The sequence below is a fragment of the Pygocentrus nattereri genome, chromosome 23, assembly GCF_015220715.1.
Source record: "Pygocentrus nattereri isolate fPygNat1 chromosome 23, fPygNat1.pri, whole genome shotgun sequence".
NCBI lineage: Eukaryota > Metazoa > Chordata > Actinopteri > Characiformes > Serrasalmidae > Pygocentrus > Pygocentrus nattereri.
This window is the reverse complement of record NC_051233.1, coordinates 29,886,980-29,902,488: the sequence shown is the minus strand read 5'-3', so window position 1 is coordinate 29,902,488 and position 15,509 is coordinate 29,886,980. Positions and strand designations below refer to the sequence as shown.

The 15,509-nt window shown below is 42.4% G+C and overlaps 1 protein-coding gene across 2 annotated transcripts; it reads left to right on the top strand.

Annotated features, from left to right (window-relative positions):
* Positions 1-3,045: 3,045 nt before the first annotated feature.
* Positions 3,046-11,361, top strand: alkbh6 (alkB homolog 6). 2 transcript variants are annotated; one of them, XM_017724973.2, is made up of 6 exons: positions 3,046-3,424; positions 3,536-3,604; positions 6,262-6,322; positions 8,320-8,471; positions 9,444-9,542; positions 10,687-11,361. In XM_017724973.2, the coding sequence occupies exons 1-6, from the start codon at positions 3,371-3,373 to the stop codon at positions 10,954-10,956; spliced, it is 705 nt and encodes a 234-aa protein (XP_017580462.1). In that variant the 5' UTR covers positions 3,046-3,370; the 3' UTR covers positions 10,957-11,361. The 2 variants fall into 2 exon arrangements, with proteins under 2 accessions (XP_017580462.1, XP_037389479.1); XM_037533582.1 differs by lacking the exon at positions 6,262-6,322 and having other exon boundaries at positions 3,377-3,424.
* Positions 11,362-15,509: the final 4,148 nt, after the last annotated feature.

The window sequence follows — 15,509 nt, the reverse complement described above, 5'->3', positions numbered from 1 at the left end:
CTCCCTCTCTCTCTCTCTCTCTCTCTCTCTCTCTCTCTCTCTCACTACCTCCACCTTCATAGAAGACAACTGATCTGACTGAATACTGCCCTGTTTTCTGTCCATCCTCTCCTCAGTCAGACGCTCAGATCTCTCCGCTACAGACGACACAGAGGCTGTCAGTTTTCTAATCATGTTACCGAGGGAGCCACGCAGACTGCGCCAGAGCAGCGTGTCCAGCCAATGACATCACACAGACCACACTCAGACACCCTTATTTCCCGTCCTTCAGGAAAGCCATTTTGGATGACCACCGCGCGATCACAGTCCGATTCCCACGGTCAGTCTGCGTCACGGTCCAGCTAAACTTCCTCTGCCGCAGTTTCATCAATCAATGACATTCCAAGGTCATCCGTGTCAGGACTGCAAATAATGGGAGCCCACTGTTCCAGCGGCTCTGCCGACTACGCCACAACGCAAACCGCCGAGACCACACAAAAAAGTATTGGTGCTCATAAAGGCGATAAAATGTTTAGGTGTGGGTCTTCCATCCTACTCCATCCCCCTCTATCCCCCACCGTCCCCCCATCCCTCCATCCCTCCCTCGCCCCCTCTTTTCTTTCAGAGTAAGATAGTAATAGGCGAGGATTTGATGATAAAAATCACGTTGTCAAGGCGACAGGTTTGCCGCTCTGAGGGTATTCCTGTCACGACTGCATCGCTATGCCGCCGTAACCCTGGCAACCCAGTGCTCCTCAGCATCCGCACCAAGAGCACCAGGTGAATGCAGCGGAACATCACCCACTGTGGTCAGACAGCACAAAGCTAATTGGACGCGTCAGCACTGGACCTCACCTAACGTGAATTAACACGTTACGTCTTCAGTGAGGAAAATCCCTTTAATGTGCTAAACGCTGTTATGAGTGCACCACATCCGCTGGCCACTTTATTAGAAACACTTACATTATATTTGAACTGAGTGGGCGCTTTATTGGAAACACCTTCTACATCCACTCACTGGCCGCTTTATTGGAAACACTTACCTTCTACATCCACTCACTGGCCACTTTATTAGAAATACCTACCTTCTGTCTCTACTCATTGGCCACTTTATTGGAAATACCTGCTTCCTCTCACTGGCCATTTTATTGGAAATGCCTACCTTGCACTTCTGCTCACTGGCCACTTTATTAGAAACACCTTGTACTTCCACTCACTGGCCACTTTAATAGAAACACCTACTTTATACTTCCACTCACTGGCCACTTTATTCGAAACACCTACTTTATACTTCCTTTCACTAGCCATTTTATTAGAAACACCTATTATATACTTCCTTTCACTGGCCACTTTAATAGAAACACCTTGTACTTCCACTCACTAGCCACTTTATTAGAAACACCTACTTTATACTTCCACTCACTGGCCATTTTATTAGAAACACCTTGTACTTCCACACACCGTCCACTTTATTGGAAACACCGACGTTGTACCTCCACACACTGGCCACTTTATTGGAAACCCCTACCTTTTACTTCCTCACTGTCCGCTTCATTGGAAACACCTCATCTAAACAGACTTCTCATGCACAATTTGGCAGCTGCTAAAAGAGTTTCTGTCGGCCAAAGAAATAAACCAAAATTTTCCACACTGCCTTTAGCCCTTCAGAGCACTGCCTGTCTGTGGCGCACAAAGAAATGGTGTAAAAAAGAAAAAAGAAAGAAAGAAGGGAACAGAAACAGACCCCTACACTGCTGCAGTGGACAGCAGCACCATTCTGAGGTCAGAGGACCGTCGTGTGCTGCTTTTCTCTTCACTTGTTCTTTCAGACGATCACAGCACAGCCTGCAGAGACACTCCGCCGTGAGGGCTGCGCTGCAGTTTCTATCAGAGGCTGATCAATAACTGTTAATGACGGCGCACCGTAGCTGATTCAAGATGCGGCTCGCGCGCTGCCGTTGCCATGGAAACCATAGCTGCAGTGCTGCAGGCTGAAATTGGGAGTTGGAGAGGAAAAAAATGGGGAGGAAGGCGGGGGGCAAGCGATTCAGGTGGGATGGGTAAATGAGAGAAAAGAGCAGAGGACACTGTGGGCTGCACTCCTCTCTAAATGTGTTGGCTTTATTTTAGCACGTTTTCTCTCTAGTCTAAGTCTTCTGACAGCCAATAACATTAGCAGATGACAAGTAACAGTTTTGGGTGATAAAGGCATTTAAAGGTGATTTAATATTCTCTAAATTGGCTAAATGTTATTGTAATATTCTGTAGTGCATCATATCTGTCAACTTGGCAGAATTCATTTTATATCCTTTTAGTCAGTGGAGAACCCTCAGGGCATCTTAGGCCCAATCCCACTTCTTATTTTTACCCCTATCCCTTGTTTTCTATTGTCCCCTACGAAACGGGACCCTCAAATAAAGAAGAGCATCACTTCGTTAACAGGCTGCTACTGCTGCTCTGTAGGCGACCCTGGCAGTCTGCAGCGACAGCAGAGGAAGGTAAAGTTCAGCTCCTCACTGCTGGGCTTTAATTACATTCATATACCCCTTTCACCTTGTTCCTCAGTGGTCAGGACCCCCACAGGTCCACCACAGAGCAGGTATTACTTGGGTGAGGGTGGTGGTGGCGGCGGTGTGTTAGCGTGTGCTGCACTGGTATGAGTGGATCAGACACAGCAGTGCTGCTGGAGTTTATAATAAAAATAGTACACGCTCTGTGGCGGTCCTGGGTGGGGGGGGTCCTCACCATTAAAGAACAGGGTAATGAAGTATGCGGAGAAACAGATGGACTACAGCCTGTGATTGGAGAACTACGAAGTGCAGCTATATGGTACGTGGAGCTGGTAAAATGGACAGTGAGTGCAGCATGTGCACTTCTTTAAGTTTGGAGTGGTTGATTAATTCCAACTGGCGCCTTGTCTATAGAGCAGAGGACAGTGCCGCTCCAATCCTGTAGGTGGCAGTGTGGAAGCTTTACGGCTCGAACAGTGCGCCCACAAACACCGACGAACTAAAACAACTGTAGTCTGTGTTCGTGTTTTGATGAAATTAAACGTCAAAAAAATACACTTTGGACAACAAACCAGCCGCGTAACTACATATAAAACACATAGTGTACTTATATAACGTCTAGTTTACGCCTGATAGGCATTTGTTTACGAGGAAAGCCAGGACACTGGCTGTGTCTCAAATCGACACCAAGTGCCCTACATAGTGGACGCCTACCTAGTGCCCTAGGATCGCCTCAGCGTTGAGGAGCCATAGAAATCGGCCGGGTTGCCGGTTAGTTCCCTAGGGTCGATTCGGGACAGAGCCCGTGTTAGTTTCGGTTAGCTACCGTGAGCTAACGTTAAATTCAGACGCTGTGGTGTTTTCAGCGCTTTGCTGACAGGATGGCTCAGCCGTGTAAAGTGCCCGAAGACTTGGATGGACACGCTGTGAAGGACGTAAGTGACTTTTTTTCAGTAGCTGAGGTCTTTAAAGGAAATAAAATATCCTGCCTTGGTGAATTAGAGTCCACAGAGCAGCAGCAGTAACTGGTTTTCTTGTGAACACAGGCGCCTCCAACCGTTTACTACGTTCCCGATTTCATAACCGAGGCAGAGGAGGAGTATCTTCTACAGCAGGTAGCGCTTAGAACCACACTGATCATACTCTGTATGTCCAAAACGTCCGAAAGTGTCCAGATACGCTGCTGATTGGTGAAGTCAGCTGCACTCGTTGTTGACAGTTGGCAGTTATCTCCATAGAGACGCGCTGACCAATAGGAGCAGCTGCACTTCAGCCCAAGGGCTCCATGCGCAGTGCCAAGCGTCGCTGTCAGGGTCTTGAATTCTTAGCTGAATTTGTGAGGTAAATAACTGCCTTTAACGATTTAACTTATCTTGAACAAGCCTTAAGTGGCTTCCGAGCAGTGTTTACGTAGTGGCCAACGCGGCTTGCACTGTCTAAATCAGGCCGGTCAAACTGGGGACCCCAAAGCGCTGCGGAGATGAGCATTTACCCTGAAGTAGTGAATTCAGTTCATGAAGGTCTTGGTAATTCGCTGATGAGTCGAAATCAGTTGAGTTTCATGAGTCTGAGCTGAAGTCTGCAGTGTTTTGGCCCACGAGGAATGGATCCTGACACATGTAGTCTAAGTAATACATAACATTGTTGTCCAGGAGCATAGCCAAGGGGTGGCCAGGGGTGACCAGAGCCAAGCATGACCAACATGGGCTATGGAAAGTGAGACAGTCAGCCACCATCAATAAAGCATCAGTTATGCTTTATGGTGAACATCTGCCCTCAGGGTAGAGATACAGTCCGTCAGTTAGAGTCTGATGACGCTACATTTAAGCCAGAAATTAAGAATAGATTAAATAGGTTGCGTTGAAGTCCCTGTAGTTAATGAATAATAAGGCTTTGTAGGAAATAAACCTGGAATGTTAATGGGTTAAGCATACAAATGGTTCTATATACACGATATTGCCAAAAGTATTTGGTCATCTGCCTTCACACGTATATGAACTTGAGTGACATCCCATTCTTAATCCATAGGGTTTAATATGATGTCAGCTCACCCTTTGCAGCTACAACAGCTTCAACTCTTCTGGGAAGGCTTTCCACAAGGGTTAGGAGTGTGTTTATGGGAATTTTTGACCGTTCTTCCAGAAGCACATTTGTGAGGTCAGACACTGATGTTGGACGAGAAGGCCTGGCTCACAGTCTCCGCTCTAATTCATCCCAAAGATGTTCTATCGGGTTGAGATCAGGATTCTGTGCAGGCCATTCAAGTTCTTCCACACCAAACTGGCTCATCCATGTCTTTATGGACCTGCTTTGTGCACTGGTGAGCAGTCATGCACAGGAAGGGGCCGTCCCCAAACTGTTCCCACAAAGTTGGGAGCACGAAATTGTCCAAAATCTCTTGGTGCTGAAGTGTTAAGAGTTCCTTTCACTGGAACTAAGGGGCCGGGCCGAAGCAGTCTGCAGGCCTAGGTGCTTGGTTTTATACACCTGTGGCCATGGAAGTGATTGGAACACCTGAATTCAATGATTTGGATGGATGATTGAATACTTTTAGCAATATAGAGTAGATCTCATGGTTCCAAATAGAACCATTGCTTTTACTAAAGAACCCATGAAAAACCGTTCTTTTTACACAAAATTGTGTTCAGAGTTGAGCAAAGCTAGTGAAACTATATGCAAAAAAGGTCACACCTTTTATTTGCATTTATTTGCCCAAGCACTCAAACTGAAATCTAATGACTTCTATTGCAGGAGGTTAAATATTTGCAACAGTTAAAAAAAAAACAATTAGGTGGTTGGTTAGTGTAGTGGTTAACACCTCTGCCTTCTACGCTGTAGACTGGGGTTCAATCCCCCACCAGGGCAAGCACCCTACACTATACCATTAAGAGTCCTTGTGCAAGACTCCTAACACCACCTTGGCCTACCTGTGTAAAATGATCACATTGTAAGTTGCTCTGGAGAAGAGCGTCAGTCAAATGCCATAAATGTAATGTAAATGTTTATGTAATAATTGTGGTGGGCTTATGGCAATTGTAGATAGAGAGGTCTAAAGCCCCCCAGCATTGGGCTGTCCAATACCTTTGGCACGAGTTGCAGATCCAAAGCAGAAGAGTAGATGCTGTTAGAACAAACTTCCCAAATTCCAATGAACTCAGTTCATTAGAAACACAAACAGAACCACTTTATTACTGTCCAAAACCACCAGGAAACCGGCTGGTAAACAGCTACATCTGTTTTCTTTGGGTTGTATTATGATTGTGCTTCTCTGCCAGAATGTCACACCTTACCTCGTATGACTTTCTTTGCATTTTAAAGATGAATTAATTCCTCGTTTACTCTGATTCCAGAACAAACGGTGGAAGAGCAGGTGTCACATACTGTAGCGCGGAGGGTCCGCAGATGAAGTGTAGACAGCCCTGAGTTTGTGCCCATAAAGCAGCGTTATTTCAAACTGACTCCGAGCACAAGAGAGGAAAATTGCTCTTATTTATGGAGAGAGGAAATAGGCTCTTTGCACCTCTAGCACGACCGCAGGCCGCTACAGACTCCCGCCGGGGTTATGAATCAGGACCCAAACCTGGACGGCGGTAACTCAAACCCCCAAACACAGTAACGACCCGAGCTGCTCCATAACCTGTACACATTAACATCACATCATCGCATCTTGGGAACCACAGCGTGCTCTGACGCCACAGTTCGTTTGGACATACAGTGTTTTGTACTCGGTGAGCGGCAGACGTGCACATCCTGACCTGTGTGTGGCTTTCAGGTTTACAGAGCCCCGAAACCCAAATGGACGCAGCTGTCTGGGAGGAGGCTGCAGAACTGGGGTGTGTGTTTCTCCAATGCATTCGTATGTTTATCTCGTCTCATGCTATTGAAGAAATAGTCATTTTCCACTACACCAAAAGTTATTAGTCAAGTCAAGTTTGGTGTCTGACGTTTTGCGTGGCTGGCTAACGAGCTAAGAAGGCTAGTGTGTTGTTATGAAACCTGCAAATCAAAGCTGTCCTTAATAAAACAGCCTCTGGTTTTTTGTGATATTTAGTTGTTCGCATCATTTGAGCTCAGTGGCTGTTTTATATATCAGACCTATCAAATCGGGGACCTTCCGGGCCAAAGTGCTGCGGAGATTACGTTAACATTTACAGCCTTCAGCAGACGCTGTTATCCAGAGCGGCTTACAAGAAGCGCTTTGTCTGTCTAGAGAAGTGTCTTTGCTAGTTACCAGTAGGTTAGAGAGAAAGACGGTCCTGAGCTCGGATGCTGCTAGAAACAGAGTCACTGTAGATACAGAGAGAAAAGGAACAGCACTGAAAACAGAAGAATACACTACAATACACTACAATACACTACATTACAATACAATACAATACAATACAATACACTACAATACAATACACTACAATACACTACAATACAATACAATACAATACACTACATTACACTACACTACAATACACTACACAACACTACAATACACTACACTACAATACACTACACTACAATACACTACAATACACTACAATACACTACATTACAATACAATACAATACAATACACTACATTACACTACACTACAATACACTACACAACACTACAATACACTACACTACAATACACTACACTACAATACACTACAATACACTACATTACAATACAATACAATACAATACAATACACTACAATACATTACAATACAATACAATACAATACACTACAATACAATACACTACAATACACTACATTACAATACAATACAATACAATACAATACACTACACTACAATACACTACACTACACTACAATACATTACACTACAATACAATACACTACAATACACTACAATACAGTACAGTACAATACAATACACTACAATATACTACAATACAATACAATACAATACAATACACTACACTACAATGCAATACATTACACTACAATACACTACAATACAATACACTACATTACACTACACTACAATACACTACACAACACTACAATACACTACACTACAATACATTACACTACAATACACTATAATACAGTACAGTACATTACACTACAATACACTGCAATACAATACACTACACTACAATACAATAAAATACACTACAATACAATACAATACACTACATTACAATACACAACACTACAATACACTACATTACAATACACTACAGTACAATACACTACAATACACAACACTACAATACACAACACTACAATACACTACACTACAATACACAACACTACAATACACTACACTACACTACAATACACTATAATACAGTACAGTACAGTACAGTACACTACAATACACTACAATACAATACACTACAATACACTACAGTACAATACACTACAATACAATACAATACAATACACTACAATACAATACACTACAATACACTACACTACATTACAATACACTACAATACACTACACTACAATACACTACACTACACTACACTACACTACAATACACAACACTACACTACAATACACTACAGTACACTACACTACAATACAATACACTACAGTACAATACAGAGCTAAACGTCAGACTCCAAACATGTCTGGACTAAAACTGATCTTTACCTAAACTTCTCCTTTAGACTCTAGATCCTGTCGTGGCAAGGCACGCCTAATCTCAGCCGTCAGATAATCAGCAGACGTTTCCCGAGTTTAAAAAGCTGTGGTTGAGCAGTAAAACGCTCGGCTGGAGTGGTTTGACCTTCAGGGACTGGTTTTACAGTGTGTTCGTGTTGTCCTGACACTGGAGGTACCAACTAATAAGAGCATGTCGTTTTCCATCTTCCGCCAGGTGGGCTGCCACATCCCAAAGGAATGCTGGCCGAGAAACTCCCTGATTGGCTGCTCAAGTACACAGAGAAAATATCTGCACTTGATGCGTTTGCTGGAAAAAACGCCAATCATGTGCTGGTGAACGAATACAAGCCAGAGGAGGGCATTATGGTACACACACACACACACACACACACGCACACACACACCGCTTCTCCCTCAGGGTCACGAGGGGGTATTGGAGCCTATCCCAGTGGTCATCGGGCAGATTATCCCGCATTATGGTATAGTATATAAAATATATACATACATCATCGCTGTCTGAGCAAATACATACGTCTACATTTTGTTTTATTTATTTATTTATTTATTTTTAACGGATTTTGAAAACACCGGCCGTCCTTTACATTGTATTCAAATTTCATGATGAATGGGAAAACAGAATTGGTCCGAAGTTATTTGGAAAAAATCCGGTTCCATTAAGTTCCATTCGAGTTTTTTTCCTTCTCCTGTAAAGTCCCTGTTTTCGAGAAACAAGGTTTTGTTATATGTTATTGTTATTGTTGTGCTGCTATGAGTGCATCAGACGCAGTGGTGTTGCTGGGGCTTTTACACACATCAGTGTCACTGCTTGGCGAAGCGTGAGCTTCCCACCCAAAATGATCCAGCCAAGAGTGACTCTGCGGTCAGAAACAAACCAGTGATGAAGCTGGAGGATAAATAACAAACTGAGCTACCGTCTCTTACGCTACACCAGCGAGGAGGAGCTACAAGACAAGGTTTCCGATAAAGTGGCCAGCAAGTGTACGCAGTGTTTAAAAACTCCTGACTGATGCACTGCTGTGCTGATAATGATATCCGGTCAGTGTTGGACCCCTTTCATTAACAGACGCCACAGAGGCTGATAACCTGTGCAGCAGCAGTTCAGCTACAGTCTGTAACTGTGCACCTACAGTCTGTAACTGTGCACCTACAGTCTGTAACTGTGCACCTACAGTCTGTAACTGTGCACCTACAGACTGTAACTGTGCACCTACAGTCTGTAACTGTGCACCTACAGTCTGTAACTGTGCACCTACAGTCTGTAACTGTGCACCTACAGTGTGCACACGTGGATAAACTGGTGAACTGTCTCTCTCTCAGCCTCATGAGGACGGCCCACTTTACCACCCCACAGTGACCACCATCAGCCTGGGGTCCCACACATTGCTGGACTTCTACACACCTGTCGATGAGTCTCAGGTACATTACCAGCCATTCATTTGGTGAATTCCATCCCTTCACACCCTATTACTCAAAAGTACCATTAACATAAATATGTTTCTGAGAGAGATTCATTAGCATAAATATGTTTCTGAGAGAGATTCATTAGCATAAATATGTTTCTGAGAGAGATTCATTAGCATAAATATGTTTCTGAGAGATTAATTTATTTATAGTAGTTACTTTTTGATTCATAGTAGTTACCGAGTAATTAATGGTATTACTAAATAATTCACAGTAATTATGACATGTTAGTTGATAATTCTTAGCAGTTGTAAATTAATAATTCATAACTATTATTCAGTACTAATATTTATTCTGTGAATTATTCAGTAAATACTATGCATTATTTAGTATTTTGAGTTACTGAATAATAAACAGTAAATACTACATAATGTATAGACAATACTAAATATTTTTTAGTAGTTACTTAATCATTTACAGAAGTTTCTAAATTGTAGTTATTAAATGATTCCTGGTAATTACTGAATTATAAATGGAAGTTATTGAGTTGTAAAATAATTTCTAGTAGTTACTCAGTATTTCACAGTATTTGGTAAATAATTCACAGTATTTACTGAATAATATTCAGTAGTTGGTGAAACATTAATTTATGATTACTGATTACTCTCTTTATCTCTCTCTCTCTCCCTCTCTCACTCTCATTCTATCTCTCTCCCTCTCTCGCTCACTTTCTCTCTCTCTTTATCTCTCTCTCTCTCACTTTCTCTCTTTATCTATCTCTCCATCTCTCTCTCTCTTTATCTCTCTCCCATCTCTCACTCACACTCTCTTTATCTATTTTTATTTATCTATCTCTCTGTGTCTCTCTCACTCTCTCTCTCTCTCTGTGTCTCTCTCTCTCCCCTTCTCTCTCTCTCTCTCTCTATCTCTTTCACTATCTCCCTCTCTCACTTTCTATCTCTCTTTATATATCTATCTCTCTCCTGCTCTTTCTCCCTTTCTCTCTATTTCTATCCCTCTTTCTCTCTCTCTCTCTCCCTCTTCCTCTCTCTCTTTCTCTTTACCTCTCTCTCTCTCTCTCTCTCACTCTTTCTTTCTTTCTCCTTCTCTTCTCTCATTTGCTCTCTCTCTCTCTCTCTTTCTCTGTCTCGTCTCTCAGTCTGGAATTCCTCAGACCGAAGAGAGCCGTTATGTGTTGTCACTGTTGCTACGGCGACGCAGTCTGCTGATTCTGCAGGGCGAGATGTACGAGCGCTACCTGCATGGGATCCGTGGAGTTGCCGTGGATACGCTGACGGAGCGGGTGGCGAACCTGTCGGCGGCGGGAGGGCAGGTGGGCGAGACGCTGACTCGCGGCACTCGAGTCTCCCTCACTATCCGCCACGTGCCCAAAGTCTGCCGTGCCAACCTGCTGCTCGGCAGGAAGTGACTGCGCACAGAGACCCCCGGGGTAGACTGTTTAGGGGCTGTGAGCCTAAAGACATGAGGAGGACAGTTCGGACGTAGTCCAGTTCTTCTCAACCTCATCTTGATCCGCTTTGTCAGTTAAAACAACAGATCCAGTTAGTTCTGCAGTTGATCAGTTGGAGCTTCTGAACACTGAGCCCACATCACCACACTGATAAACAATCAGTGTTCTTCCCCCTGGAAAACTAGTCCCATTGGTCCACGTCTAAAGGAAGGAATAATGCAGATTTACAGCTTTACTTTAAAGTTCTGCAAACTGTATGCAAATGTTTGTGCACCCCTAGTCAAGTGACTTGTTTTGTTGATTTTCTAAGTGAAGCTGAGGCTACGTTCACACAGCAGGTAAAAGTGGCCCAAATCAGATTTTATCACCAAATCTGAATTTTTTTGTTTGGCCGTTCACAACATCTTTTAAATGTGATCCGTGTGGGACATCAGTCTGAGCAGATCAGCCGCTACACCGGTCTCAGCGGCGCAAAATTATGACGAATGTCGCGTTGGACTGACATAAAAGTCGAATGAATTCCGACCTGGCTGTTCAGACTGAGTCGCATTGCCGCAGGTCGGATACGGATCGGATTTCAGTGCCACGTATGAAAGCGTCTCAAATCGGAACTGAAAATGTCAGATTCAGTGTGTTCTTCGCTGTTCACACTGACACACAGACACACATCCATGTCATATATGAGGAAAGAGATCAGATTTGGGCCCCTTTTACCTGCTGTGTAAACGTAGCCTAAGTTATACATTATATCTACAGAGAAACGCACTTCTGCACATTTTAATACGCAGTTAGTTTATTTGCTGAATGTAACATGTTGGGGAGATAATAAAACATAAAACGTAGCTTGTGCAGAAGTTATGGCCCTTAATTTTTAATATTAAACTCAGCAAATCAATGGAAACCAACAAAACCCTCTTTGGAACAGGGGTGCACAAACTTTTTCACACAACTGTATGCAGTGTAGCAATGTTTCTAACAGTGAATGACTTCAAAACAGCTTAATGTCATCATCAGTACTTACAGGAATAGTTCACTGAAATATCTAATTTGCACAATTTACCTCTGACCGCAAATCTGTGGCTGTGTTTGAGGTCCGAAGCGTCGGTTCTGCCGTGGAACTTCAGGGCTAGTATAACAGAAGCCACTGATTTCCATCGCTTATCGCGACATGAGCCTCGATGTTTCAGGGCAGAGCTAAAGAAGCGAACGTGCTGCTTGAACTGCTAACGTACTTCACTTTCTCTGATTATGAAGAGAAATCGGACGCTGCAGGTGCCACATGCTGACTGCGCCGAGTTCCAGCGCACGTCTGGAGTTTGTTCAGTCAGCAGCTCAAGTGTCTCACCGGTTTGAATATCTGCTTCACGCAAAGCGTTCAGATGGCCTTTCTCTGAACAGATGAAGATTGCTGTGCAATATTTATCTTATTTTGTCAAATAAACATCACAACAGTCTGATAAAGATCTAGATTTTGTAACCGCTTTCATTTCTCTGAGGTTTATGAGTCCCTGTTTGAAACACCTTGAACAGTAATGATGGAAAAGGCGCAATTCCTGTAATGCAGTGATTCCCAAAGCGAAGAATGTTGTTGTTGTTTAAATATAATAATGTATAAACTTGAACTTAGTAAAGATTTGAAAAAGAATCCCTTAAAGGGCCCAAATCATGGAAAATGTGCTTTCCTTTAGAACATGAGTGCATTTACATGCACGTAATAATCCGATCACTGCAGTCCGATCAACGTGTTTACATGCACTCAGGTAATCAGATAATGTGGAAATTCTGGGTCTACACGAGTCAGACAGTGATCGGACTTCTGCTTTACACCCAGCCAGTAAACTCACAGAAGAAGAAACGTAACGTAAAACTCAGACTTCATTCCTCGGATTATTCGTAAACATCGCTCCACTTTACCTGAAAATATGAACATACATCCTCTAGAAGATGATCTAGAGGAACATCTAGAAGAACATAGAAATCCTTCATGTCAGTAAACGTGTGTTTGGTTTCAGAGTTCAAATCCAGTGATTTCTTAATCGGAAAAGTTTGGAACTACTTGCCACATAAATAACTGAATGAAATGCTGTGAGTTACATCCCAGAAGATTTTAAAAAGATGTTTCATTTTCTGGGAACACCAACATGTTATTCAGCTTATTAAATGATAAATAATACACAGTCATTGTTTATTAGAATTTCTTGTTAAGTTGTCTGCCTGAGATGTTATCACCCTGTTTTGAATACGACACACTCTGGATTTTAACTTTAGAGCTCCATTCCCGATGTTGTAGTGATTGACAGTGATGTCCTCAGTCACTGTGGAATCATCTATGGTTGAGAATTCTGGAAACATCTAACATTTCTTAGTTTTTCACAGCTTCCCAGTGATCAGCTGATATCTGTGAAGTTATGATAGCGGTGGCTTCCCATTAGAATAACGTCATTGTACCTGGTTGGATAGTGTAGTGGTTAACACCTCTGCCTTCTACACTGTAGACTGGGGGTTCAATCCCCCACCAAGGCAAACACCCTTCACTATACCAGTAAGAGTCCTTGGGCAAGACTCCTAACACCACATTGGCCTCCCTGTGTAAAATAATCAAACTGTAAGTTGCTCTGGATAAGAGCGTCTGCCAAAATGCCATAAATGTAAATATATGTATCTACAACAAAATTGCCTTTTTATAATGACTAAAATCACTGATTCCAAACTTAATGATGGTGTGGATTAGTTACAGTTAAATTGCGCTATGTTTTACTTTATTGAATTAGTGAGCTAAACTTTTAAATGAAGTAATTAACTTATACATAAAATAAATAACTTTATTTTTTTGTAGTTAACTCTGAGCTTAGTAGCTCTAAAACATCTAAACCTACTCTTAACAGCTTAGTTTAGTATGAGAAAAAAGCCTCAGATGTTCTGAATTGATGAAACTTTGTATAGTTAGACACATATTTATAGTTGAATTTGTTTGATTATACTTATAATAAAAATCAAGTCTGTAGTTTTACTGTTTTATTAAAAATCAGTAGCTGTTTACCCAAAAAACTGAATTTGAGGCTACTTTAAGTGATGAAAACTCACATGTTTATCCTCATCTTTTAATGGATTTGAGAAGTTTCCTCAGATTTGTGCTCAGAGCTCTGAGACCATGTGGACCACATCAAATGTAAGGTATCAGATCTGGACGTTAACAGGTTACGCAGGTGGACGTTGTGGAAAAACCAGTGCCCGCGAAACGGACCCAACACGAGCAGCGCAAACAACACCCGGCTGATGTTACATTCTTAGCCCACTGGATTAACTTCACTGGTAGTGACTTTACAGGTTAAAACACAAGCATAAAGGATGTAGCTATTAGCCTAACAGCTGATGCTTCAGTAGCAGAACATCAGAGTTTCTAAAGGCAGTTTTGCTTGTGAGCCAATGAGAAGTCAGTTTTTCTGCTGTATCTTACATTAGAAGCAAAAACAACCCAAACATAACAAAATTTACAAGCTTTTTAGATGTTTTTCCATTAGATTTTCTTCCAGACTTCATGTTTCTTATAATGAAGCTGCTTTATTGTTGTGAAACATACATTATCCAAGTTGCCACTGTTGGACAAAATCCCTGTATCTGTGTTTCTATATAGAACCGTATGCAACGTTCTGAAGCACTATTTCATCACGCCAAGAACCATTTAAGCATGAAACTCCTGGTTCCACTGTCTTTACTGAAGAACCCTTAACCCTCTACTGCACACATTATGAAAGCAATGAAAAAAAAATATTCAATTCACTTTTCTTGAATATATGGAGCCCCGCTGGTGACATCCTGTATAAAGAAAAAAATAATGTGTGGCCACGCCTTATTAACGTGTGGGAACGACATCCTAATGCATGGTCACGCCTTAGTAAGGTGTGGGAACGACCTAGTAAGGCATGGGAACGAGATTGCGGCTTACTAAGCCATGGCCACGCGTTAGGATCTCGTTCCCACGCTTTACTAAGCCGCGGCCACGACTCAACCATCTCATTCCCACGCCTTAAGTCGTGGCCACGCATTATTTTATTTATACAGGATGTCACCCGTGGGTGCGACGATAAGAAGGAACGATATACAGTAGATCCCTGTTCCCTGAAGTGGTGAGACTGGCTTGTGACTGGCTAAATCCGTTCCACTGTGGCACAATTGTTGCTTCTGGGCAACAAACATATTTCTGCCAATTCTAATAACAAAACAATGATACTGAATGTTTAATGGGTTTAAATGTACCCACTAAGAGGTAGTATGACTAAGCCCATGCTTTCTGCTGACTTACTCAAACTAGTTCCTTTATTGTTAACCCTTTGTCCTTAAATATGTAGTTAAGTTGTAACGTTTGTTGGAAAATGGGTCTGTTGCCCTGAGGCAACAGCGTTGAACAGAGGGTTAAAGAACCATCTCTCTGAAGTTTGTAGCGCTGAGACTCCTTTAGTAAAGTTGGTATTTGAAGGCACAGAGTTTGAACACTGAGGTTCAGGACTGTG

Excerpts from the sequence above, each read along its gene's own strand:
- alkbh6 (XM_017724973.2), top strand. The coding sequence starts at position 3,371 with ATGGCTCAGCCGTGTAAAGTGCCCGAAGACTTGGATGGACACGCTGTG. Across the intron at positions 3,425-3,535 it reads ATGGACACGCTGTGAAGGAC|GCGCCTCCAACCGTTTACTA; the intron begins GTAAGTGACTTT and ends TTGTGAACACAG. Across the intron at positions 3,605-6,261 it reads AGGAGTATCTTCTACAGCAG|GTTTACAGAGCCCCGAAACC; the intron begins GTAGCGCTTAGA and ends TGTGGCTTTCAG.